This window comes from Sceloporus occidentalis, unplaced genomic scaffold (genome assembly GCF_023333645.1).
Source record: "Sceloporus occidentalis isolate IW3139 unplaced genomic scaffold, rSceOcc1.0.p SCAF_5, whole genome shotgun sequence".
NCBI classification, from domain to species: Eukaryota; Metazoa; Chordata; class Lepidosauria; order Squamata; family Phrynosomatidae; genus Sceloporus; species Sceloporus occidentalis.
In genome coordinates, this window is record NW_028316985.1 from 144,499,851 (window position 1) to 144,526,526 (window position 26,676).

The following is a 26,676-nucleotide window of genomic DNA, read 5'->3' on the forward strand; positions in this document are numbered from 1 at the left end:
AATCCTGCCAAGAAAACCCCACAATAGGTTTGCTTTAGGATTCCCATATGTCAAAAATGTCTTGGAGACACACAACAAAGGGTTGTCATAAGCAGGGGGACCAGATGTCCTATCTACAAAGAAGGACAAGGCACTGCAAAATGTAGGGCATTGAAGAAAATGTAGGACATTACCAAATAGAAGCTAGAAACCCTAATGTAAATATAAATTCATGCTTCCTAGTCGTGCTCAAAATGGAGGACATTTTGGAATGCCTTCTGGACAGAAGGTTGAGATGGAGAATTTGTCCTGGAAAAGGAGGACGTCTGGTCCCCTTGATCTCCAAAGTCATAGTCCAGCACTTACACCGCTCCCTGTGGTTTCCAAACTCTGGTCCTCCAGGTGTTTTGGACTTCAGCTCCCAGCTGTTTCAGCCAATGGTCAGGGATTTGGGGAGCTGAAGCCCCAAAACTCCTGGGGGACTAGATAGAGTGTTGAAGTACGACTCTGGAGACCTTCTTCTTTTGCCAGGATGTAGTATTTTTCCCAGCACATGTCCTCCATGTCAACTGTCTGTCCAGCAGGAATTTCAAAACGTCCTCCATTTGGAGCATGATGAGGCAGGAACCCAGCTTTCTGTGAAGTGTTTCCATCATCCCCTTCTTCCCTTCCCCTTCCTTTAGTCTCCTCCTCCTCCCTTCCTCCACAAAGCCTGCCTTCTTGGGCCCGAACTACAACTCCCAGAAGCCTTTGAGGCAGACCTTGTGGGTCTGAAAGTGAAAACAAACTTTAGGACGAGAGGAAGAGAAGGAAAAGAAAGAGGAGGCAGAGATACAGAGAGAGAGAGAGAGAGGCCACATGTCTGGTTCCTCCTTTTGTCTCCGTCTTTTGGGGTGTGTAAAAGGAAAGGGAAAAAGCAGGCCTGGGGCCTAGACAACGAAGGCCTGAAAGGCTTGGAAGCAGCCCGAGGAGGGCGGTTGGGAAGCAGGGAAGGGAAGGAGGCCGGTTGAACTGGATCCAAGCCCCCTTTCGCTGTGATACTATATTGCCCTCCTTGAAATGAACCCCTTCCTTGTTTCTCCTGCCATGAAGTGGGGCTGACAGTTTCTGTTTCCTCAGGAATAAGTGACTAGAGGCGCCATGGAGGCTGCTCTTGGAGAGGAAGAGGAGAGGAAGAGGAGGAAGGAGGAGCAGGAAGAGGTCTCGGCCATGGACGCCTATCTCTTCTCTCAGGGACTCTACCGAAAAAGGGTGGCCAAGGACGGCTCCTGCCTCTTCAGAGCCGTCGCAGAGCAGGTAGCCCCCCTTGGCTTTATCAAAATGGGGTGGCTTTGTTTGTTTGTTTGTTTGGGTTGTTGGTGAGGAGAGCATGGTTTTTGACCTAAAGAAGGTTAAATGTCTCACAGAACTACACTTCCCAGGATTCCTTAGCATTGAGCCCAGGGGCAGTTAAATTGGTCTCAAACTGAATTATTCCTGCATTATGTTTTGGACCTATAGATCCCAGAATGCCATAGCATTGAGCCATGCGGTGTCAAACTTGGGTTGTTCCTGCAGTGCAGGATGGAGCCTAAATCCAGCAATTGTGGCACCAAAGGTCTCTGAAAGAAAAGGCTTAATTCCTCACAAAGCTATAATTCCCAGGATTCCATAGCCTTGGGCCATGGCAGTTAAAGGTGGTGCCAAACTGGATTGTTGCTGCAGTGGAAACGCAGCCTGTGATTCAAAACAGTGCAGAAATAATCTAGTTTGAGACCAATATAGCTCAGTGCTAGGGAATACTAGGGATTGTAGTTTATTGTGGCACCAGAGCTTTGTGACAGAGAAGGCTAAATGTCTCACAAAAATACAAATCCCAGGATTCCCTAGCATTAAACCCAGGGCAGTTAAAGCGGTCTCAAACTGGATTATTTCTGCAGTGTCTTTTGGACCTGTTTAAGATGGTTGCATTGGCTCAGTGGTATAGAGTTCTGGGAATTGTATTATTGTGAGACATAATTTAGCCATCTGGTTTCTGCATCCACATTAGAGGAGTAATCTGGTTTGACACCACTTTTAACTGTCACGGCTCGAGGCTATGGAATCCTGGGAATTGTAGTTTGATGTGGCACCAGAGTTCTCTGAGAGAGAGAGAAGGCTAAATGTCTCACAAAACTACAAATCTCAGAGTGCCATAGCCTTGAGCCAGGGCAGTTAAAGCAGTGTCAAACTGGATTATTTCTGCAGTGTGGATGCAGCCAACTGTTTAAGATGGTTGCATAGGCTCAGTGCTATAGAGATCTGGGAGTTGTATTTTTGTGAGACATGATTTAGCCTTCTGGTTTCTGGAAGGAATTTCTGAGGGTGGAGAAGGGAATCCCTGGGGGTCCTGCCTCATTTGGGTCCACTCAGCAATCTTGAATTGTGATAAGGAGATTTTCCATGAGCTGCTGCCTTCTCTGTGTAAGGAAACGAAACTTTTCCATGTTGACCTGGCCAGTGCACTGCTGCTTCTGAGCACTTGTCTGCACCTCCCATTCCACAGTATCTTATCATCTGTTTTGGATGTCGTTCCTTAATCAGTGGCCGATTCAATAATGCAGTTGGCCCTCCTTATCCACAGATTTTTCATCCACGGATTCAAGCATCTGCAGCTTGAAAATATTTTCCCAAAAGGTATAAATTCCAAATAGCAAACTTTGATTTTCCATTTTTATAAGGAACACCATTTTGCTATGCCATTGTATTTATTGGGACCTGATTTTGTTATCTACGGAGGGTCCTGTAACCAAACCCCAGCGGATAACAAGGACCCACTTTATTGCCAAGCTGTGCAGAAGATAAAGAACATCTAATTTTGGCACTCTTATTTGTGAGAATGTATATACTCACCTGACAGGGTCGCCTTAGGGTCTCCGTAAGTTGGAAGCTACGTGAAGGCACAGAACAACAACAACAACAACTGCACACTATATATACAGTTGTATATATATATATATATATATATACACAGTTGTGTATATATATATATATGTGTGTGTGTGTGTGTGTGTGAGTGCTTTTGTTGTTATTTGTGCTTTCAAGTAGTTTCCATTATATATTCTTATTCTTACTCTATTTATTCATATCCCACCTTCCTCCCAGCATAGGGACTCAAGGTGGTTATATAATTATATATATGTGAATGCATTTGTTGTTGTTGTTGTTGTTCTGTGCCTTCAAGTAGTTTCCATTATATATTATACATTATATATTATACTTGAATATATATATATACAGTATTCAAATAGTTTCTGTTATTATTATGTTTATTTATATCCCAGTATAGGGACTGAAGGTGGCTATATAATTATAAATACATAATTATATACTCATATAATTATATTATTATTGTTTTTGTTGTTATTATTATATAACACACACTATATATGTTATTATTATTATTATTTCCTAACCACCTTTACCCATGGATCAAACAGCATCAGTAAAAATACACATCAGTTTAAAAGGACAAATAACATACACATATACTATCCTGATATTTGCTGGATTTCAAACTCAGCCAAATCCTCAAGGTCTAGCAAATTCCTCACTTGCCTGGAAGACAGTTTTGTGGTCCAAAAGGTGGAAGAGGCAACAAGGGGGTCAGCTATTTTAGATCTGATCCTAACCAACAAGGATGACTTGGTTAATGGGGTGCAAGTGATGGGATCATTAGGTGGAAGTGACCGCGTCCCAGCAGACTGGAGGAGGGCAAGTGTTGTTCCCATCTTCAAAAAGGGAAAAAAAGATGATCCCAACAATTATCGTCCAGTTAGTCTTACCTCAATACCAGGAAAGATTCTAGAGCCGATCATTAAACAGAGTCTGTAAACATCAAGATGGCAATTCCATAATCACAAAAAGTCAGCACGGGTTTCAGAGAAAGAAGTCATGCCAGACAAAACCGATCTCTTTCTTTGATAAAATTACCAGCTTGGTAGATGAAGGGAATGTTGTGGATATAGTATATCTTGATTTCAGTAAGGCCTTTGACAAGGTTTCCCATGACATTCTTCCAAACAAGCTTGTAAAATGTGGGCTAGACAAGGCAACTGTTACATGGATTTGTAATTGGTTGACCGGCCGAACCAAAGAGTGCTCTTTTCATTCAGAGAAGTGACCAGTGGGGTCCCACAGGGCTCTGTCCTGGGGCCAGTGCTATTAAACATCTTTATCAATGACTTGGAGGACAGAATTGGGGGCATATTTATCAAATTTGCAGATGACACCAAATTAGGAGGAATAGCTGCAGAGGACAGGATCAAAATTCAAAATGACCTGAATAGACTAGAAAGCTGGGCCAAAGCTAACAAAATGAAATTCAACATGGCAAAATGTAAGGTACTGCACTTAGGCAGAAAAATAATATGCACAGATATAGGATGGGGGACACCTGGCTGAATGAAACTGAGTGAAAGGGATCTAGGAGTCCAAGTAGACCACAAGTTGAACATGAGTCAACAGTGTGATGTGGCAGCTAACAAGGCCAATGCAATTTTAGGCTGCATCAATAAAAGTATAGTGTCTAGATCAAGAGAAGTAATAGCGCCACTATATTCTGCTTTGGTCAGGCCCCACCTAGAATATTGTGTCCAGTTCTGGGCACCACAATTCAAAAAAGATGTTGAGAAACTGGAGCGTGTCCAAAGGAGGGTGACTAAAATGGTGAAGGGTCTGGAAAACATGTCCTATGAGGAACGACTTAGGGAGCTGGGGATGTTTAGCCTGGAGAAAAGAAGGTTAAGAGGTGATATGATAGCCCTATTTAAATATTTGAAGGGATGTCATATTGAGGAGGGAGCAAGCTTATTTTCTGCTGCTCCAGAGAACAGGACCCAGAGCAATGGATACAAGCTGCAGGAAAAGAGATTCCACCTCAACATTAGGAGGAACTTCCTGACAGTAAGGGCTGTTCGATAGTGGAACACACTCCCTTGGAGTGTAGTGGAGATTCCTTCCTTGGAGGTCTTTAAACAGAGGCTGGATGGCCATCTGTCAATGGGGATGCTTTGATTGTGATTTCCTGCATGGCAGGGGGTTGGACTGGATGGCCCTTGTGGTCTCTTCCAACTCTACGATTCTATGATTCTAAAACAATTTTAAAATTCACCATTTAAAATCTACTATTTAAACATTGTTTAAACATTGTAAAAAGAATCATTCCACACACTCCAGATTTATGTAGTGTAATGTAATAAGCTGTGGAAAAGAAGAGGGGCAAACTCCTAAGACTTTGTTGTTTTGATTTTATGGCAACCCTGAGCAAACCTATGAGGAGTTTTCTTGGCAAGTTTCATCAGAGGGGGAGGGGATTTGCCATATCTGAGGCTAAGAGAGTGTGAGCTAGACCTCACCTCCAGTCATAATCCAGCGCTTGAACCGCTATACTACACCAGTTTATTTGTCTAGTGGCTCTGCAGACTTGTGGAGCATTTATGGCTGCATCCACATTGCAGAGATAACCCAGTTTGACACTACTTTAACTGCCCTGGATCAATGATATGGAGTTCTGGGAATTGTAGTTGGTTGTGGCACAAGTATGAGAGCCAGTGTTGTGTAGTAGTTAAAGCGTTGGGTGAGGACACTTGAGAGACCAGGGTTCAAATTCCGGCTCGGCCATGGAAACCCGCTGGGTGACTTTGGGCCAGTCACACACTCTCAGCCTCAGAGGAAGGCAAGAGCAAACCCACTCTGAAGGAACATGCCAAAAAAGCCCTATGATAGGGTTGCCTTAGGGGTGCCATAAGTCGGAAACGAATTGAAGGCATGCAATAACAACAGTGGCACCACAGCTCCGCCAGTGACAATGACCAGAATTGTAAACCAACTACAGTTCCCAGAATTCCATAGCATTGAGCCAGGGCAATTAAAATGGTGTCAAACCATGTTATCCCTACAGTGTGGATGCAGCCTGTGGTCTGTATGGAATTTAAAATGTGATTAGTCTAAAATTTAAAATGCTGTCTGGATGGCTAAACAGACGAATGCCACAGGGACTGCATTAAATCAGACTTGCTTCCTGGAGCTGTAATGACTGTGCACCTTTTGGTGGACTGAGAGTGGAGAATTGCTCATCTTTTTGGTCTCCCTCTGCTTCTAGGTGCCCTTTGGAGTTTTGGGTGTGCTTTGCATTATTGGAATCTGTTGTCAGATTGGTACTTGGTGCTCAGAAATGAGCCATTGTTTCTGAGAAGTGGTTTATTACAGTGGATAACAAGAAGCTGAGTATGAGTCACAAAGTCCCTTGGCTTGATTCTTAATCTCTTATATGAACTTGTCAAGGAGTCAAGCAATCCACTGTCCTTCAGGACTCTATTAAAACTATGGTCCAGAACACACTGCAGAAATAATCCAGTTTGACACCACTTTAACTGCCTTGGCTCAGGGCTAGAGAATTCTGGGAAATGCAGTTTTGTAAGCTATTTAGGCTTCTTGGTCAGAGAGCTCTGGAGCCATAATAACATAATAACAACATAACTTCAGTCACCCAGAGGGCCTTTTCCATTGCAGCTCCGAAGCTATGGAATGACCTGCCGAAGGAGATCCGTGACATTTCTACTCTTACAGCCTTTAAGAAGGCTCTTAAGACAGATCTCTTCCAGCAGGCCTTCCCTACCTAGTTCTACTCCCCATTTACTGTGACTTATGTCACTCTGTCCACCAATTCTTCTCTTAAATTTAATGAGAAGAATTAAATTAAAATGAATTAAAATAAAATCCTTGCCTCAAGAAGAAGAGCCCTCCCTCCATGACATCAACATCAGACCTGGGAGGAAATTAAAAAGAGAGGCCCAACTTCCATCAGGCCTAACTGTGAATGTACTCACTTCGCTCTCTTTAATTTTATTGTATTTTATTTATTTATTGTATTTTATTTTATTATCTTTATTTTTACTGTTGTAACCCGCCTGGATTCCTTGTGATTGGGCGGGCTATAAATAAATCATTATTATTATTATTATTATTATAAACTACAATTCCCAGGATTCCCTAGCATCAAGCCCAGGCAGTTAACACAGTCTCAAATTGGATTATTTCTGCAGTGTGTTTTGTACCTGAGGCTGGTATTTAATATAGTTTGACACTGCTTTATGTCTTGTGGCTCCATCCTGTGGAATCCTGGGATTTATAGTTTGTTGTGGCGGCAGGGCCCTCCGACAGAGGTGGCTAAATACCTCACAGAATTACACACCCCAGAATTCCATAGCACTGAGCCATGGCAGTTAAAGTGGTGTCAAACTGCATTAATTCCACAGTGTAGATGCAACCTATGAGGAGGATAACAGAGATCCACTTTACAAGATCGTTGCAAGAGTTACAGTAATATCATGAGTATAAAGTATTTGGACAGTCAGAACCTCTGAATACATGCTTATTTACAGCAGTTTAAAAATATAACAGTGTTATAATATGGAATTTGTAGTGATACTGCTTTTTGATGTTCTAATGAGATTCATGCAGATTATGCAGTTTTCTCATAAGGAGTACATTTTATGACTGATTACAAAAACATTATTTTTGGTGGGATTTGGGTTTGGTCATTTTAGTACTTTTTTTAAAGTAACACTTAAATTCACAGCATGTTATATGCTCATAATAATTAATGGTGAACAGAAGCATATACAGTTGGCCATATTTGCAGCTTTGACTTTCGTGGGTTTGATTATTCACAGATTTCATTAATATGTTCTCTCCAGGAATCTAGGTCCTCTAATGTGACACTGTTGTCAATTTTCTGCCAAAAGTCATGCTGGAGGACCTAAAGATTCCTGGAGAGAACACTTCTCTAGGCATTGGTAGGCCCTCCAAGGCAATTTCATGGTCAACGTTTGGCAGATCTTGACCATAAAATTGCCCTGGAGGACCTAGATATTCCTAGAGAGGCGTTCTCACAGCTAAATAAAATAAATGCTTTTTTATTTGCAGCTTTTCCACTTTCAGGAGGGTCCTGTGCCCCTAACCCCAGCGAATGTGGAGGGTCCACTGTACCTCATACTTGCATGTTTTTGTGATTTAACTACATGAGTAGTAGCAGATTAGAAATTAGTGATAGCTTTTTAAACTCTTGTTTCAAATATCATTTAGGTTTATTGGACCTGTTTCCTAGTTCCTTGTTTTGCTCCTTGTTTCATACCTGGCCCACACATAAATGAGAATGAGGCAGTAGAGCTGTGAAGGGGTTGAATGACTGTGCCATTCCATACTGTAGGTATTCCATACTGTAGGTACAAACTAACATCTTGAATGCTTTCCCCCAGTGAAAGAAACCGAAAGTCTTCAAAGCCAATAAACTAGCATCTCAGGGTGCAAGCTGGGCTAACAACCTTTCCACTAGCTTTTATACAGTATTTTGTTTTACTTGCATTTAAAAAAATATATAGCGGAATTTTCAAAAACAGTGTTACCAACTGAAGTTTAAATGGTAAATCCCAATCTTTCACCTAATTTATCTTCATGGGTCCAATTTGGACTCAGTTCTGAGGTCAGAGGTGGGTAAAATGTGGCTTTCCAGATGTTGAATTTTAATTGACAGCATTCCTTTCAATTGGCCACATTGGCTAGGGCTTATGGGACTTGTAACTTGAAAGCATACAACAACAACCCAGTAATAGTTTTAAGACTGCACTTTGTCCACCCCTGCTTTGAGGTAGAATTGTTCGAATTTAATTTTGCCTTTAACATTAATGCAACAACATTGACTCGACATTAGCTCTTTAGACTGAAACATTATTATTATTATTATTATTATTATTATTATTATTATTATAGTTTATTTTATAGCACTGTAAATGTACAATGGTATGTACAGCGCTGTACATACAAATGTTCAAATCAATTTTAAAAACCTGCCAATGGTGTACAATCTACAAAATACGTATAAAACAATAGGAAATAATATAAAATGGAATAAGCAGGCAACAATTAAAAACATCAGCATCAACTATCTAATCAAAAATCAGATAGATAATCACACAGTGCCTGGGAATGCTTCCCTGAACAGGATAGTCTTCAACTCTGATTTAAAAGTGGTCAAAGAAGTGATGACCCGTGTTTGTGGGGGAAGAAGGATCCAGGAGTGAGGGGCAGCAAGTGAGAAGAGATGAATCCGGGAGGGGGCAGTGGAAATCCTAGGCTGGGACAGCAGACCTTGACTACTAGAATGGAGGGTTCAAGTGGGGATGTAAGGAGAAAGAAGTTCAGATAAATAAACAGGGGCCAGCCTCAGTCAGTTCATTCAACATTTAAACAAAATAATAATTCCTTCTCCAGGTTTTCCATTCTCAGTCTCAGCATCTTGACATTCGGATGGCCTGTATAAACTATCTGAGGAAGAACAGAGAGCAGTTTGAAGCGGTAAGTATACATATGTTGTATCGGGTGGTCTGTGGAGCCAAGATTTTACTTTGTGCCTGTCAGCAGTCTTCTCTTTCCCCTTCTCTCCTGCTGCTGCCCTCTTGTTAAGAGTGGGTTGCCTTGTGTTCCCTCATGGGAGAAAAGTAGGATATATCTTGAATACCTTGAAGATTCCATTTTTGCAGCGAGTTCTTCCTGTGATGCAGATCCCAAACATTCAAAACTGTTGTTGGGTTTATAGTTTCTTTGGCTGGTTAGTCACCTGGTAGCCAGCCATCTGATGACAAGCTTCTCCTTACTTAGCTAGGCTGGAGGTTGGATAAACAGTGGTGCTGAGGCTATTCTGCTCTGCTGCTATAATGTTTCAGAGGCCAGGATTATTTGTACACTACAGTGAGGCAGCAGAATAGTACTTTTTGGTGGATATGGGATATAAATGTACTAAACAGTTGGACTTATGTATGTAATTGCAGGCCATCCAACTGGGATAATCCTATTTTTGTAACAGGTATGAAAGCATCAGTGGGTTTCAATTTTTATGTGTGTATATGTCTTCAGGTCATCTGTTGACTTATGGTGACTCTATGAATTTCATAGGACTTTCTTAGGCAAGAAATACTCAGAGGTGGCTTTGCCTGTTCCTTCTTCTGAAATATAGCCTACAGTACCTGTTATTTTTTGGTGGACTCCCATCAATCTTTGGCCCTCCAGATCTATTGAACTTCAGCTGTCTAACAATTGGCCATGCTGCCTGGAGCTTCTGAAAACCACACATCTTAAAACAACTGAAGGGCTAAAGTTTCAAAAATACTGTTGTATATGATCCATTACTTTGGCTCCTTTGTGCTCTTGATGGAGTTATAGTGTCTACCATATGCCTTCTAGATGCAGGTATAACTTTGGTAGCATTCTGGTTTTCTTCCATATATACTGTCCTGGAAAAAGTTTTGGGAAAAGTTGATATTTTTATAGAAGGTGCTTGGAAAGTTCAGTTTTCCTCTTTTATGACTTTTTCTTATGTTGTATTGTCTACATGCATATTGAACCATCTTCCAATGATACAGCTGAAGGACATGAATTTGCATAATATGACAGTCAGATTCTTATCATGCACTTGCTTACATTGGCACACCTAACAGAAGCTAAGCTTGTCACCTGGATACAATTCTGAATTGTGCATCAGTCCCTGGCTTACCAGGGGTCACAGCTCTTCCATGAAACATAGCCTGAGTCATCTCAAGAAGTTGCACACAGTGTGTTGCCAGGTGCATCTACTGATGCTGCCAGGAAACTACAGCTTTGACAAAGTTGTGGCTGCATTTGGGGTGGGCCAAATCACACAATCTAGAGATGATCTAATCATGTAAACTAGTCTTGGATGTTTGATCATTGGACTATTCTGTACATCTTGGATTGAATACCTAGATACTAGTTTTTTCTTTGTTTAACCAATTACATATGTCTGAATTCTGGGTGGAATGGAGTTGTGAGCAAAATGATAAGTTGCTTGTACAACCTCATTTTGTGTGTTGTATGTGGGAAACGTGTATATTCTTGGATAGATTGTTTTGTATTCATGACTGAATTACAATTAAAGAAACAATAATTAAGTTTAGAGAAATCACAGATGGCATTTTTAAAAAGCTTGATATATATGCAGCACTTAATCAGTACCATTGCACAGCTTTGCAGTTTTTTAAATGGCAGGATTTAGGCATAGGAATTATGAATAAAATGCTTCCAAGTCGGTTGAGAGTGTGTTTATCTCCCCAGTAAGTGAATTCTCCCATATAGTCCAGCAGAAGCCCAGTCCCCAGAGTGGTGTTTCAGATAGAATTGAACCCTGGCATCTTTTTTCTAAAAGCTAACAGAGCCATTGCATGCTAATAACGTCTTTTCATTCTTATGTTTTAAAGTTTATAGAAGGACCATTTGAAGAATATTTGAAGAGTCTAGAAAATCCACAGGTTTGTATTGTCAATTTAAACATGTAATGCTTAGCCAGTTATTCTTAGGTAAAGTTTATCTAATTTTCCTGAAAGTAAATAAGAATGAAATGTGAAAAGGCTTTTCTTAAGCGTTCCTGCTACATATGATTTTTTCCTTAAGAGTCCAACTGAAAAAAGAGATGGCATGTGAATATTTGTAGGATTTGTAAAAAAACAAAAACAAAAAGGACCGCAACAGTTCCCATTTAACTATTGTCAGGGAGGCAGGGAATCATGTTTGAGTGGCAAAAAGCTTGTACAGTCAGCCCTTACCATAGGCGGGCTTGCCTTCCGCAGCTTTGAGCTTATGCAGAAGGCAAACCCTGGCAAAAATAATGGGCCGCATACCTGCGCCTCCATGAGCCCGTGGCCCATTATTTTCTTTGGGGTTTGAGCATACACTCTTTTCCCCATACGTGGATCCCCTGCATATGGGGAGGGCAGACTTTATGTCCCTGCACGTTGAGATTTAATAACTGTCCTGCCCTTTTCTCTGAGGACTTACAGCAGCTTGTGATAAAACAGGAATGAATAGCTCCAGAAACATCTGGTGGGTTGTGTTCTAATTTCACTTGTAGATGTATTCTTATTCAGTGGTGTCTGATTTTTCTTTCCTATTTTTGATACAGGAATGGGTTGGACAAGTGGAAATAAGTGCCCTTTCACTAATGTACAAGTAAGAAAACCTCCTTGATGAAATCTCAGACTTTTATCCACTGTGTAATATATATTAGAATAAATGAATCCATACTTCTTTAGCAACACAAATTTCAAACTGGTGTGTGTCCATCCCACTCCATTCATTTCTGAGACTTCTGATTGGGTGAAATTTAAGGTCTTTGTGGCTTTTTCCTTTCATATCTCAGAGGAAATAGCTTTCTCTGAGAGAATAGCATGAGTCTTCACCTCTCCCATGCCCAGAGTAAGAAGCAAAACAGACCGCCTCTTCTGAAGACGGATTGCAGCCATAACAACCTCATGCCACGGCCCATTCTGCCTTTTTGCCAGCAAAAAAAGGTGTGGCAAAGAGTTGCTGCTTTTTGCCCTGGCAAAAAGCTGGTTTTTCCTGTCCCGCTGTGGATGGAAGCCGGCTTTATGGTGTTCTGGCTGTGTGCATCTAAATGCCACACTACCAGAGCTCCCAGAAACTGGTCCACATGTGGGCAGCCAGGCAGCATGAAGCCAGCTTCCAGGTAGCTTTAGAGCATGTGCCATCAAAATGCTGCACTCTGAAGCAGCTTGCACGGTGGCGTAAAAGGTTGGTCTGTTTTGCCCCAAACTTGGAGAAACCCTACTGAAAGGACTGTAATAAGATAAGAATGGAGTTGGAATGAGACTATTAGCGCCTTTACTATGATGTGGTAGCTCATGTTTCTGTAATGTATACCTTACAAATTACCATGACTCTCTTCTTTCTTGTTCTGTTTTTAAAGTGACAAACCAAACTGTAAGATTGCACTCCAATCTGTGGTGTGAAACCATGGTAGTCAGCCTTGTCTAAGTAGTCTCAGATTATACCATGATGGAAGATTGTCTAGTAATATTGTACATAGTGGGTTGGATGCAGGATGAGCTTTCTGTCAATTGGTCTTTTTTTGGGTTACTGTTCTATATCACAGCTCACCCCATCCAGCTGACCTTGTGTGGAATATCCCTGCATAGGCTGTCAAGGAGAGGTACACACCTCAATCTGGATTCAGCCCACTCTTTTGATTTCTGTTCTGTGGAAGATAGATGGGATATAATTAATATTTCACTAGGTGTCACCAAGAATTTCAGTGCTCTTGTGATGTTCTTTCTGATTTAATGAATTTTCAGCATCCTTCAGTTTTTAAAAAAGTATTTGATACATGCGACCAACTCTTATACCGGCATACCTCAGTTAACAAAGCTTCTGGCAAAGATGGCTCTTTTTATGAAGGCTTTATGAGCGAAGCCCCCCTTTCTTATCTTCTGCCTAGCTGGAAGTTTTTTTGCAGCACTGGCATTGGGGGATGATGAAGGTTGGCTGGTGAAAGACAGACTTTCAGTGTTGGGTTGTAGCTTTGTACCTGCAATAAACAATGCAATAAAGCTTGGCCTGGGAAAGAACAGGATTCTAATCTAGGTGAACCTACTGTTGCTTTGTATGATTATGTAGAGCAGGCAAGCTGCCTCCAGAATCACTTACTGAGCATGCATGAAGAGAAAAAGAGAAACAACAGGGGAAAGCAGATTAGCCTACTTCATTAACTACTCTGCTGTGTTAAAAAAAACCACCATAGTGTTATACATTTTGCCACCAAAATAAAAATTATAATAAAAGTGGAGGTTGTTGAAATAAGGGGAAAAAAACCTTGGCTGCATTTTGGAATAAGCTTTCAGGTGGTCTCTAGACGTTCAAAATTGCTTTACGTATGCAAGGCATACCTGACCTAGTTGTTTGATTTCACATGTGCATAACGTTAGTTTTGAATAAAAAGTTTGCTGAAACATGTTGAACTGCTCTTATTTTTTGTGGTGTAGGAACCTATCCCTATTCTTTCCATGTTATCTCTGCCTCTGGTATCAAATGTTCTGTTAAAGAAGTAAAGCCCAGGAACACATCTACTTCATTAACTGAGGTATACCTGTATTGTGATTTCTTGGTTGTCGTTTGTTCTGGATGTCAGGTTAAAATGGGCTTTTTTTAAACGTTTAAAAACTTTTAAAAAAGCATTCCAGTACAAATAAGCAATTGGTACTTGTCTTTAAAAAGGCAAAAAATCAGAGAGCAGAGGCTATATTAATACATGTGAAGATGAAATAGATTTGAATTTGAGGCTAAATACTTCTGTATTGGAGGCAGCTTCTGTATTGGAGAAGTAGTAAAATATTGGCAAGAAACAAAAGTAGAAATGGGTTGAGGGAGTATCAAGAAGTGTTGTCCCAGTTAGTTGCAGTTGTTACCTCAGTGCTCCCCAAACCGATAGGTATTTTGGACTACAAGTCCTAAGATTTCTGACTATTGGCCATGATGGCTGAGACTGATGGGAACTGGCATTTATAATAACTTTGAACCACTTTGAGTCCCATTTGGGAGTAAAGGCGATATGGATTGAACACATAAATAATACCTGGGGGACACTAAGTTGGGAATGGCTGGTTTAAACATATAGTTATGCAAAAGCTCATTTTATGCTATTCCTATTAGTTACTACTTTCTTGTTAAATTGTCTCTTTTATGGTTTTTTCTTTTGCACCTTTTTTCTAGAAAAGATTTTATAATATATCAGGAACCAAATACCACTCCTTCGCAGGTTACTGAAAATGGTTTTCCTGACAAGGTAAGACAGATGTTAATCGAAGTGATGTTCCAGAAGATATTAACAGCTGAATAGCTGTGACATTTGGACAGAGCTAGTGTAGGATGGCTTGTCACTCAGCAACAGTGCCTATACCATGCACAGCTGCATTCTGGGCCATTTATAGGGTTATGCAGTCTGCCAAGGTGCAATTATTAAGTACAACTGTTTGTCATTTAGGAGCAAGAAAATCCCAGGATCCTTTTTTAAAAGTAGCAGCTCAGAATGCCTACTTATATCGGTCTAGTTAGTGTATTTGTTAGACGGAGGGAGTACTTTTACTTAGAAATACGCCCTGCTGAATTGAGTGGAAATTACCTGTAGACAGTTGCCTAATCTCTTAAATGTCTTTACAAAATGTAGTCAGCCCATGGTATCTTTGGTCTCCAAATCTGTGGATACAACCAACCATCAATCTGGCCTAAAGAATTGTATCACTGAAGGAGAGCCAGGAACACAGTGGTGTGGTCCTTGCTGCTTCTCCATCGGCTTCACAGTGCCTGCAGTTGTCAGAGCGGCAGGTGATGGTTTGTGGCTCACTGATGCACAGTTGGCTCATGCCTGGCTCATGCCTGTTTGTCAGCCATTTTGTATATATGTGTGATACTTTTGCATCTGCACATTTTGGTATCTTTGTGGGGCTCTAGAACCAATCCTTCATGGAAACGGAGGGCCAACTGTACCAGTATTTGGAGTTGTAATTCTATCGTTTGAGGGCCAAACCAGACTAAGAGATGGCAAATCCAGGGTCACTTTTTCTCCTGTTTGAAAACAAACTTTTAATAGCAGTCTAGAACTGTGTGTCTGAGTTGATGAGGGTCAAATGCTGCTTTCCTCTCTGCTCAAATGTTGCTGTATAGCCCAGTGCTGCTTTCCTATTCCAGATTCCATCTTCAATTGCTATTTGTTTTGCCTAGAGTAATTTGTAACAACAGTAGATTACATCTTTGGGGCCAACAGGAGCTTCAGAGGCAGTAGGGTGTGCAAAAACAACAGCTGACCCTACTGGTGGACATCCCACAGGTGGCCACTGTGCCAGCACACAGCTGGTCTGTATAGACCTTTGGTCTGATCCAGAAAGATTCCCTTAAGTTTCTTAAGTACTGCATATGTTTATCTGATGGTGAGGCTAACTGAAAATATATTGGCAAATTTCTGCCTCATTCCTTCCATTTTAGTTGTATCCAGTAAATACAGACTGTACTAGATCTAAGTGTGAAATCTGGAAATAATCCCATTTGTACTAGTGTTTCACTGATTTGGAGAGTTACTATTATTGTTGTTGACTTGTAGTTTGTTATCGTATTTTGCTTTAGAATATATTTTTGTTCCCATCCAGGTATTGCTGTGTTTTTCAAATGGCAGTCATTATGATATTGTCTATCCTATAGAATATACACTTAATGCTGCTCTTTGCCAGTGTAAGTAGCTGTGTTTAATCTGCTTTGAAATATGGTGGTAATAATAGTGGGGAGGGCTCATTTTGTTGTCCTTGGTGCTGTAGGGTCTTGATTTTTGGAGTGTAATAGTTTGTTCTGTCCCAAAGATAATCCCTCTCCATAAACTGAGGGGGATGTGGTGGGTTTGGTGAAAAGCATTTGAGGCTACTCTATTCACACCAGTGGTCCTGTTGATATGTATTTTATAATATGCTTTGAAATTTTCTTTTACTCTCCTTCTTAATATAGCCTAAACTTTAGGATTTAGGATGGCCCAAATCAGGTATAGCAAAGGGTGGGACCAAGGCTGTTTTTGTAGCAATCCCTATGATGCATGGATTTCTGTTTTTGTTGTGTTGCCCTAGCTATTCTCTATGAACTGCTGTATGAGAAAGTGTTTGAGATCGACGTGAGTAACATACTAGAAGAACTTTGCTCTCCTGATGGGACAAAGGATGGCAGCAGGAACAATGAAGCATCTGATTCAGAGGATGAAGATTCAGAGTAAGCCTATACACTAAAGTTAAAATGTATGGAGGGCTTCATGAGCACTTTATCAATATGAAGATAATAACGCAAGGACAAACAAAACTGAGAAAACCGTATGGTTTCTTGATAAAACGTACATTTGGCAAATCTTTCCCTTTTTTATACGGCAAAGGTGATGAAATGACAGACCCTTAAAATTTAGTTTTTGCACAACTCCTAGAATCCTCCAGCTGCTTTGGCCACTCCTTGTGTTGGTGTGGATTGTGGGAGCTGGAGTAAATTTTTCTGTGGTCTTTGGGAAAAAAGCTAACTCCTTCAGTTGAATAGCAGTTTGCTTAAATTGCTGTCACAATTAACTTTGCCTGAAGAAGGATGAGTTTCTGTTCTTACAGCACTGGCATGTGTGTAAACCTGATCTTTGGTGTTGGTACAACATGCAGCAGTAGATACTACTGGATTTAAGAGCCTTAGTGCAGCACAAAAGAAAAACTCGTGTATACCTGACATGAGTTCTCAACAGGAGCCATTGCTTGCTGCTGCTGCCTCTAGGTCAATTTGTTTAACAGGAGCATTAATTCATTTTAGAGGCGCGGGGAAGGGGGCTGACACATGTGTGACCCTAGGGGTTGTTGGACTGCAAGTCCCAGGAGCCCTAGCCAGGATAGCCAGTGATGAACAATGCCGGGGACTGAAGTTTCAACAACATCTGGAGGGCTGCACAGTTGCCACATCTATCCTGGAGGCTGTTTGAGTTGCGATCTTGCTTCCTGAGGCATCACCTTCCACTTGCAGCATTACTGGATAACCTTGGACAAGTCAGACTTTCTCACTTTGAGAGGAAGCCAGTTGGAAACCTCTTCTGAATAAATATTGCCAAGAAAACCCTATAATGGGGTTGCTGTAAGTCAGATGTTGTTTGAAGGCACACAACAGTAAAAGAACACACAAAATTACGGTAGTATGCAAGGTAAGTATATGATAGGCTGAACTGTAGGAAAACTTACAAAAATACAGTGGTCCCCCGGGTTACGAAATTAATTCGTTCCGCTGCCCTTTTCGTAACCCGGAAGGCTTTCGCAAGCCGAATTGCCATAGGCGCTAATGGGGAAAAGCCGCGATTTGGTGCGAAATAGCGCCGAAAAGCACCAAAAGTTTTTTCGTAACCCGAAAAAACTTTTGTAACGCGGAACAGTTTTTTTAAATAATTTTTTTTCGTAACCCGGGAATTTCGTAAGGCGGCGCATTCGTATCCCGGGGTACCACTGTAGATACATCTCCAGCATATGTTTAAAAATGGGAATTGTTGACCCACGTAAAATAATAATAATAATAATAATAATAATAATAATAATTTCTTACCTGCTTCTCTCCATTGATCGAGGCAAATGACAACAACAATGAACAAACAAACAATATCAGTTAAAACACTGATGGACAAATCAGTGTTTTAAATGGACAAATAAGATGTATGCTTACACTTTGTAAACCGCTTAGGGAGTGCTTAAGTGCACTGATAAGTGGTATAGGAATGTACTTGCTATTGCTACTTGCTTGCTATATACACATATTGAAACAATCCACATCTAAAATTCATTATTTAATATTCACAGTTTAAAAATCTTCTGAATAAACCTGCTGGAAGAGACTGGTCTTTAATGTTCTTTTAAATTCAGACAGCATATACAGCACTCTAAGGAATCTCTTCCAGCAGTTTAAGGAGAAGAGTGTTCCATATATTGGCTACCATTATACTGCATGCTTAAATGACTAGTCAAGATGTTGCTTTAAGTGTCAGACCACATGTTTGTGATACAGCAAAGCCAGGAACGATCCAGTGCACATTTTTAATATCTGCCAATAACTTGTTGGTGTCAAAACAGATCTTGCTTTGGTAATATTTTTATATCTTTTTCTCTTTACAGAAGTGAATTGGCTGCAACAAGTCATGCAAATGGGATTAAGCCAATTGTGGGGAAGAAGGTATTTTCACTGATATTGACTTGCAGGTTTTTTTAGGGGTTGTGCAGACAGCACCGAAGGGGTGGCCTCTAGCCACCCCTTTTACAGCCAGACTGGGGCTGCGGCAACCACACGCCGCAGCCTCGAACTGGCCTTTCCAAGGTGCAAAAAGGAGCTGCAAAAACAGCTCCTTTTTGTGCCCTGGAAAGGACACGATAGCTGCAGTGCAGTGCTTTATGGTGCTCCTTTGGTGCTGCATCGTGTGGACGCAGCGCCAGAGGAGCACCGTGATACTGTGCGCCAGGCAGTGCAGCGTGCAGCATCACACTGCCCTGGGGTGGAGCTGGGGCATGCATCGTGTAGTTGCTACACTCTACTCTGCCCCCAATTATAATCATTGATGTCCACGGTAAATGCATTTAGGATTTCAGGCTCTTTTCAGGCTCCTAAATGCATTTACCATGGAATAGACATCAAAGATTATAGTGGGACTTCAGATCACCTGTGTGCCCTAAATTGCATTATGTTTTGGTGGAATGAAAGTTACTTTTACACATGTTGTGTAGCTTTGAAGGAAAACTAGCTTGTTCCATTAGCCAATCTGTCAAACGTGTGATCAGAAAAAAAAGAGAGAAATTCTAGTTGCTAAGCAGTGACTCATTGTTTGTGTGTTATGCTGTTAGAAAACTTTCCTGTATGTGCCAACACATCGGTGATGTATTTGGCTCTCACCTCTTTGGCTATCATGAATATTAGGCTGTTTAAGATTTTTTAAAAAAATTAAAGCTTTATATTGTTTTTGAATGTAAACACTGGTATTGCAAATAATTCTGGCATAAACTCTGTGACTGCTTTAAATTGATAATGTTTATGTGCTAGCATTCTTTTATTACTGATTTTTACTTTTTATGTAATATTTTTTGCACAGCAGGTTAAAAAAGATAGGAAAGCTATCTCCATTACCTTACCTAGAAAAGTTCTTAGGGCACTCAACCCATCAGTTTACCAAAATATTGAATATGAAGATTGGCAGCAATCAAAACGAGGTAAGATTCAATGTTTCAAACAGTAAACAGGAGCTTTTGTGAGGAGAAAAGATGTATCTTTTTGTGTTCATCTAATGGTGTAATATAACGTCTTCTTTTTGTGTTTGCAGATCAGCAAAAACGAGATTTTTCCATTGCTGCTGGTATGCAGTATTCAGTTGGAGATAAATGTAAAGTAGGTGGCATTGTTACCTGAGTAACTCCATTTTCTAGTTTCTCTTTCTTCAGTCTCATGTAGTATTATTACCATTTTCCCACAGGGTGCTACTTTTTTCCTGGTAGAAGCTTTGTACTTTTTAGTAACAGACACACAGTTGTGGAGAATGAGTGTAAGGTAACCAAAGGAGCAGGGTGAGAGTACCAAATGAACAAAGAAAGAACAAGTATTTAATTATTTAAAAACAGCTGAGACATTTCAGAGACCAGTGCTTTTTCTCCAAAAGCTAGAAATATAAATATAAAACCAAAAGAAAACACAATTAGTGATAGTAATGCTTCAAAATTAATGAAACCTATGGCAGAACAGTGTCTGTGTCTATCAGCTATTTTTAAACAAGTACGCTTCTAACAGTCAAAAATGTGTATGAAAAAAACAATGTTAGCTGTTTCTTGACTCAGTTTCCTGAATTGCTTTTTAAACTTCATGACTAATTACATCTTTCCCTTTTTTCTTATTACAAATGGATATAAAGGAGGCAAAACGACAATTGTGGGAAATGGTGAGAGGCTGTTGAGGAAGCAGGGTGCTGCTGGATTCCAAGGAAAAAAGCAGTGTTGATTTCTCCCACTGTAAGATTGTGGGACATCCTGATATAGAGCTGGAACAGACTGGTTCTAAAAGCCAGCTTCCTGGTGTCTTGGGAGCATGGCGTTTATGCGCTGCACACCCCCAAGATGTCTTGAAGCTGTCCAGCTGTTTACACGTGGGCAGCTTCAAGACGCTCTGACCAATTGGTTCAGGAGAAGAAGGGCAAACAGTGCACTGACATGTGAGGTATCTTTAGGAGAGATTCCTCCCCTTTTGTATTTATTCTCCTCTTTGTTACATCATAGGTGCGTTTAGAGCATAATGGAAGGTTTTATAATGCTCACATCCAAGAGGTCCAGTCAGCAAATGGGCCAGTTGTTGTCTTTGTAGAAGAACTTGGTGCCAAGTAAGTAAAATGTTATGAAAACATCTGAGTGGTAAGAAATTTGGACAGTGGTACATGTAGTGGACTAGATGACCATTTGCCAGAGAGGCTGTAGTTCTATCCTGTATTATACAGAGGTTTGGACTAGGTAACCTACAAGATCTCTTTCAACTATAATTCTACAAATGAATGTTGTACTTTACACATTTGAATAGGCACAATGCAAAATGAGTTGGGGAAATGGCACTTTCTGTTTAGTGGCACATTGTCTGTCTGGCAGCGTATTAAAAAGAAGACTTATAGGCCCTGTACAGACAGGCCAAAATAAAGCTGCTTTGGGTCACTTTGGAGGTATGCTGTTTAAATGATGCATGCATCCTAAGAGTCCGAAAGCCGTGCCAAAGACACACTCCAGTTCTAAGGACTGGAGCATGGCTTTGGCACGTCTTCCAGACTCTTAGGATGTATGCATCATTTAAACAGCATACCTCTAAAGTGACCTGAAGCAGCTTTATTTTGGCCGGTCCGTATGGCCCCATAGTTGCCACTTAATTCAGGGCTTTATTCTTTTGAATCTGCTTCTCTAAAAGTGGTCAGATTTTGTAGACTGCATATCTCTGACCCTGACTGTCATTACCACAAGCTAAGGCATCCTTTCTCACATAGTCTCGTGTTTCCAGGCATGTTGGCCATGCTGGATGGGTATAATGGATATTGTAGACCAACACTAGGTTGGGAGAGTTTGAGTTAAAGCCATACTGTAAGCTAGCTTCAGGTTGTATTTACATGTAGTTCCCTTTTGGAAGTAAGGCAGCTGCTATGACAATTGCAGAGTGTGTGGGTATGTGCTAGTCTATCTGTCAATAGGAATGTATGATTTGGTAACACAAACATCTGTGCTAATAATGTTCAGATAAATCTCCAGTACAAAAAATCATGTTTGATATACAAGCTAGCATTTGCTGGGAAATTCTGCTAAGTCATTTCCTGCCATGGGTTGTAGAGAAAATTCTTCTACATCCAAAAAGAAATCAAAAAGTACTCAGAATTATGCTGTTGCATGGTATTACAAGTCCACTTTAAAAATAACACAAAACACCTGTTCTAAGGGTGGCACATATTTCCTGGGTCCAGACTGGTAACTTGGGTGGTATGTGGGTTGCAATATGAAATTATGATCCAAAACACACTGCAGAAATAATCCAGTTTGAGCCTATTTTAACTAACCTGGCTCAGTGCTAAGGAATCCTGGGAATTGTAGTTTATTGTATCACCAGAGCGCTCTCATAGAGAAGGCTAAATGTCTCTCAAAGCTACAGTTCCCAGAATTCCCTAGCATTGAGCCAGGGCAGTTAAAGTGGTCTCAAGCTGGATTATCTGCAGTGTGTTTTGGACCTATGATAGATGCTATGGCACTTCTGTTCTTCCTCCTCTGCAGGCACTCAGTGCTGCTGAAGAACCTTAAACCACTTCCACAGGCATCTCCTGTAGAAAGCTGGAACATTGTGCCAGGGAAGAAGATTAAAAAGCTGACTCCAGTGCATGGGCAAAACATCCAGATAGGTAAACTGCCTTCTTACAGTTGGGTTATCAGACATTTGGCCTAGACTCCATGACCAGAGTTCTGTTCATGCAACAGGACCTCCCCTTTGTCTTCTGCTCCCCTTCCACAAACATTCCAGTGTAGATTTGTGAACAATCCAGCAGGGGTGGGATGAAATGAATTCCATGATTTTTCTGTTCTGCTGGCAGGCAGACAGTATTAGATACATCTATCCCTACCCATGATGAATGAAGAATAATATGTGTTCCAGATGCAGATTGCAAAGCATCAAAGAATCCAAACAGGCCAATCAAACCCGCATCAGCTTTGCCTCCTCGACTTCAGGGGGCAAGGCAGCATCACTTGTCCTGTCCTGATATGCAGCCCCAGCAGTCTTCTCTTGAGCGCAGAACTTCAGGCAGAAATTCCTTACAGTCTGTAAGGTGAACCCACTATATTTTACTTTGTTTGGGGGATTGGTGGTTTGTTCTTGGAATTTGCTATGACTTATGGATTGTTACTTATGAATATTTTTTGATACTTAAAAACTGATTCATGCCTTGCACAGAAGATTACCAGTAAATCTCTTCATTAGATTTCTGATCTTTATCTTATAGATCTTAAATTGTAGAGATAACTGTTGGGTTCTTCCTAATTAATGAGTTTGCCCTTGGTTTTACCAGAAATCTGAACAGAGCTGGTCAGGTAGCTAAATCTTCCAGTAAGGATGGTTTTCTTCCTGGAGTGACCAATTTTAAAGTAGTATTAATGATCATCCAATAAACTGCCAAATATATTTTTTTAAAAACCCAAAGATTACCTTTTGGATATTTCTTAGCTGCATTTTTTAAAAACAAGCCCAAATGAAAATATCTTTTATGGGGATGGAGTATCGTAATTATAGTTTCAGTCACTGAACTCTTCCTTTTTCCTCCCTCTCCAGAAAGCCAGAAAGAGCACGTTCAGAGAGAACAGAAGAGTCAACAAATAGGGATGGTAACTATTTTGGCCTTTCTCCAGAGGAACATAAAAAGAAACAAGCAGTAGAAGAAATGTATGTACTTCATGAAATTCAGTTCCAGGATGAAGAAGCCTTTCCTGCCCTTTCGGTATGTGTTTCCAAAACACCCTGCACTAGAGAAGGGGGTACTTGCAGCCATGACTGTTTTGGATGGGGAATTTTGGCAGTTGTAGTGCACAAAAGGATTTCCCCCACCTCTGCTGCTGCTTATAATGAATCCTTTCCCTGTTTATGAATAGGGAATTCAGATGGATAGTGAGGTGGCTGCTGCTCCTTTCCCCTCTACCAAATCACAACCTGATGTGTCTTCATGAGAGTTCTTACTCTTGTCTACTGTATACAGTGGTCCTGTTGGAGTATAGATAATCCTGTCTTAAAAATCCCTAATTATCCAACAAGAGAGCCAATGCCACACAGTGAGGTTCTGGCATGCTGAAGCAAACACTAGTGCTATCACCACAGTTGGCATAGTTTCACCAGGTGGCAAGGATGCAAAGCCAGAACTCTGGGCGAGTACAGTCTGTTCGCTGTATCCACAGATTTTGCATCCATGGATTCAACAATCCATGGCTTGAAAATATCCCTTCCTTCCAAAAAATCCCAAAACAAACCTTGATTTTGCAATTTTATCTATGACTGGAGACCAGGGTTTGATTCCCAGCTTGGCCATGAAATCCACTGGGTGACCTTGGCAAAGTCACATGCCCTTAGCCTCAGGGGAAGGCAATGGCAAACCTTATCTGAACAAATCTTGCCAAGTAAGCCCCAAGTAAAGATGTATGCATCTCATGTAGTTCTTACAACTGGCAAGCTCATTGTGTAATAGTTGTGAAGACCACAAACATTCTGCAACTGTACATTACAATGGAACAAACTGCTTGGATGGGATACAAGCAAAGGATGTGGTGAGGTTCTTAGAACTTTCTGGTGGTCAAAAGGAAGTTTTGATTGCAGGAAGTCATTAGCTTGTTTTATTTTAGCTTTGTTTTTATTTTTCCGAGAATATGTGAGTAAAATGATTTGATTCTTAGTTTTGGTGAGCTTGATTATAACAATAAACAATGTTTCAAGTTGGAGTGTGTCTGTGTGTTTTGTGTGCCCTCAAGTTGTTTCCACTTGTGACAACCCTAAGGTGAACCTGTCACATGGTTTTCTTGGCACATTTTGTCAATGCTTGCCATTGCCATCCTCTGAGGCTGGGAGGTTGTGACTTGCCTAAAGTAACCCAGTGACAACCAGAATCCCAGTTTGGATTTTACCCTACATTTTAATTCATAATATTTAAGTCCATCCCTTTTTTAAACTAGGAAGTTATGTAATACTCACCTTTGTGTAAGTCTACACAATAGGGATGTTGTCTTTTGAAAAAAAGGACCTAAAAAGACTCATCATGAATTTGGTTGAGAAACACCAGCAGCCTCTTCTCAAAATGGTTGATAATTTGACTGCTGGTAATTAAATTGATCTTATACATGCATACCTCAGTTAACAAAGCCCCTCAGAAAGAAGCCTCTTTTTACAAAGTCATTTTATGTCCAGCTTGTTTTTCCCTTGTTCTTTTGTCTAGCTGGAAGGTGTTTTTTAAGCATTATTGGGATAATGGGGAAGGAGGGCTTGAGAAACATTGATATTTGGTATCAGGTTGCAGCAGCGTGTCTGTAGCAGTAGCAGTCACTGGGGATGTGTGGACTGTACTGGGTGACACCCCAGAAGAGGGAGGATGACACCCAGTTGGCCCCTCACAGGCACTCTTTGGGCCCGCGCAGGTGCTGCTCCGGGGCTCAGTGGAGTCTCTGGGCTGGGCAGGCAGTGGGTGGCCATTATTGTAGCCTGGGGGGCCATTTCTCCTACCCATTTGGGTGCTTGTTCAGCCTAAGCAATGCTTCCTCTGGCCCGTATGGCAATTTCCTCAGTCCCACCGGATGTCCCGCCCCCTAGTACTCCTATCCCCTGCACCGGGTAAAACCCGGTTCAGGATCCCCACTGGTCTGTAGTAAAAAATGTCATAAAACTTGAGAAAGAATTGATTTCTATTTTAGTTCTATTGTACTGTAGGAGGGTGTTTCTACTTACATCAGGCAAGGTGAACACCAGCTGCCTCCAGAATCCCTTATAAGTATGTATGAATAGCAAAACAGAGAGAAAAGGGGAGAGTAGATAAGCCAGTTTCACCAAGTTCTCCCAGCATGTTAAAAAAAAAACACACAGATCTGTACATCTGGCCAATAAAAAGAGAGATCATAAGAAAAGTAGAGGCTGGTGGAAGAAAAAGAAATCATTACCTATGCAAGGTTTACTTGACCTAGTTTAATTTACGCATACATATTGTTAGTTGAATATTGATTTTTTGTTGTTGTTGAACTGGTCGTCTTTTTTGTGATGCAGGAACCTGTCCATATTCTTTCCATGCTACTTCTGCTTCTAGAACCAAATTTTCTTTTAAAGTAGTAATTCCTGGGAACATACCTGCAATAGTCTTATACTCTTGAGGAATTATTGGCGTAGGTTGTTCCAGACAGCAAGATTGTTCTCTGATACTTACAAGCAGGCCTTTAATATAAAATGTAAAAAACCTCAAATCTTTATTTCAAAACGTCATTTATTTCAGAACCCATCCGTGTCTCAGGTAGCTACTCAGACTACTGAAAACTCCGGATGGAGAAAACACCAAGTTCCTAATGGGCGGAGAACCAGCTGTCTGAAAAAAGAAAAGGAGGTGGGACAGTACGTGGAAACAATGGAAGAAAAAGGTATTAAAATGACAACAGTTGGGTTTTTTTGGCTTTAAAATTGGCACAGTTTTTGTTTGAGTTATTTTTTCTAATAGCTTGTAAAACAATAAGATGTGCAATATGAATGCTGTAGGGAATCAGTTACATAAAACTTTTGGGAGCTTTTCAGAAAGCAGTGTTTCAAATAAGGATATCATAATAACTTATCAAGGATTCAATAATAATACTTTGTTTTACTATTGTAGAGTCTAATCCCAGACAGATTCCCTTAGATCAGAAGCTTGAGCCAAAAATATCAAAGGTAATTTAAGAGTCTTATGAACTGAGATGTGTCCCTGATCACCTTTAATGGTTCTCTAGAATGTTCTGTAAAGCCACTCTGATTACACCCATCTTAAATTTCAGAGCAATGATGAAGATGTTGGAGATGTGAGAGTGTCTCCTCTCTTGAGCCAGGGAGATTCACAGTCACCATCTCTTGAACAGGTAAGAAATGTGTGCATGAATATCTATGAAGACCACAGAGTTATAGCTTTATTTTCTAGCATTGTAGGGTGTCTTATTTACCGTATATACTCAACTATAAGTCGCCCTCACTTATAAGTTGAGGTCAGGATTTGGGGCCAAAATTATGGATTTTGCCATGACC

At 40.7% G+C, this 26,676-nt stretch overlaps 1 protein-coding gene across 4 annotated transcripts in view; it reads left to right on the top strand.

Annotated features, from left to right (window-relative positions):
• The first annotated feature begins 515 nt into the window (after window positions 1-515).
• OTUD4 (OTU deubiquitinase 4) overlaps window positions 516-26,676 on the top strand; it is a 37,109-nt gene continuing 10,948 nt past the window's right edge. The window contains exons 1-18 of one of the 4 annotated variants that reach the window (XM_089525734.1): window positions 516-599; window positions 1,099-1,275; window positions 9,271-9,354; window positions 11,271-11,321; window positions 11,972-12,018; window positions 14,575-14,647; window positions 16,005-16,086; window positions 16,470-16,608; window positions 18,516-18,573; window positions 19,481-19,598; window positions 19,709-19,773; window positions 20,652-20,752; window positions 22,170-22,294; window positions 22,546-22,717; window positions 23,218-23,383; window positions 25,904-26,045; window positions 26,273-26,328; window positions 26,433-26,513. In XM_089525734.1, the coding sequence (XP_089381860.1) occupies window positions 1,120-1,275; window positions 9,271-9,354; window positions 11,271-11,321; window positions 11,972-12,018; window positions 14,575-14,647; window positions 16,005-16,086; window positions 16,470-16,608; window positions 18,516-18,573; window positions 19,481-19,598; window positions 19,709-19,773; window positions 20,652-20,752; window positions 22,170-22,294; window positions 22,546-22,717; window positions 23,218-23,383; window positions 25,904-26,045; window positions 26,273-26,328; window positions 26,433-26,513 (1,716 nt within the window). In that variant the 5' untranslated portion in view covers window positions 516-599; window positions 1,099-1,119. Of the gene's footprint in view, window positions 600-739; window positions 873-1,098; window positions 1,276-9,270; window positions 9,355-11,270; window positions 11,322-11,971; window positions 12,019-14,574; window positions 14,648-16,004; window positions 16,087-16,469; window positions 16,609-18,515; window positions 18,574-19,480; window positions 19,599-19,708; window positions 19,774-20,651; window positions 20,753-22,169; window positions 22,295-22,545; window positions 22,718-23,217; window positions 23,384-25,903; window positions 26,046-26,272; window positions 26,329-26,432; window positions 26,514-26,676 lie in introns of those variants that run through there. The other 3 variants (XM_089525733.1, XM_089525735.1, XM_089525736.1) reach the window with 3 other exon arrangements.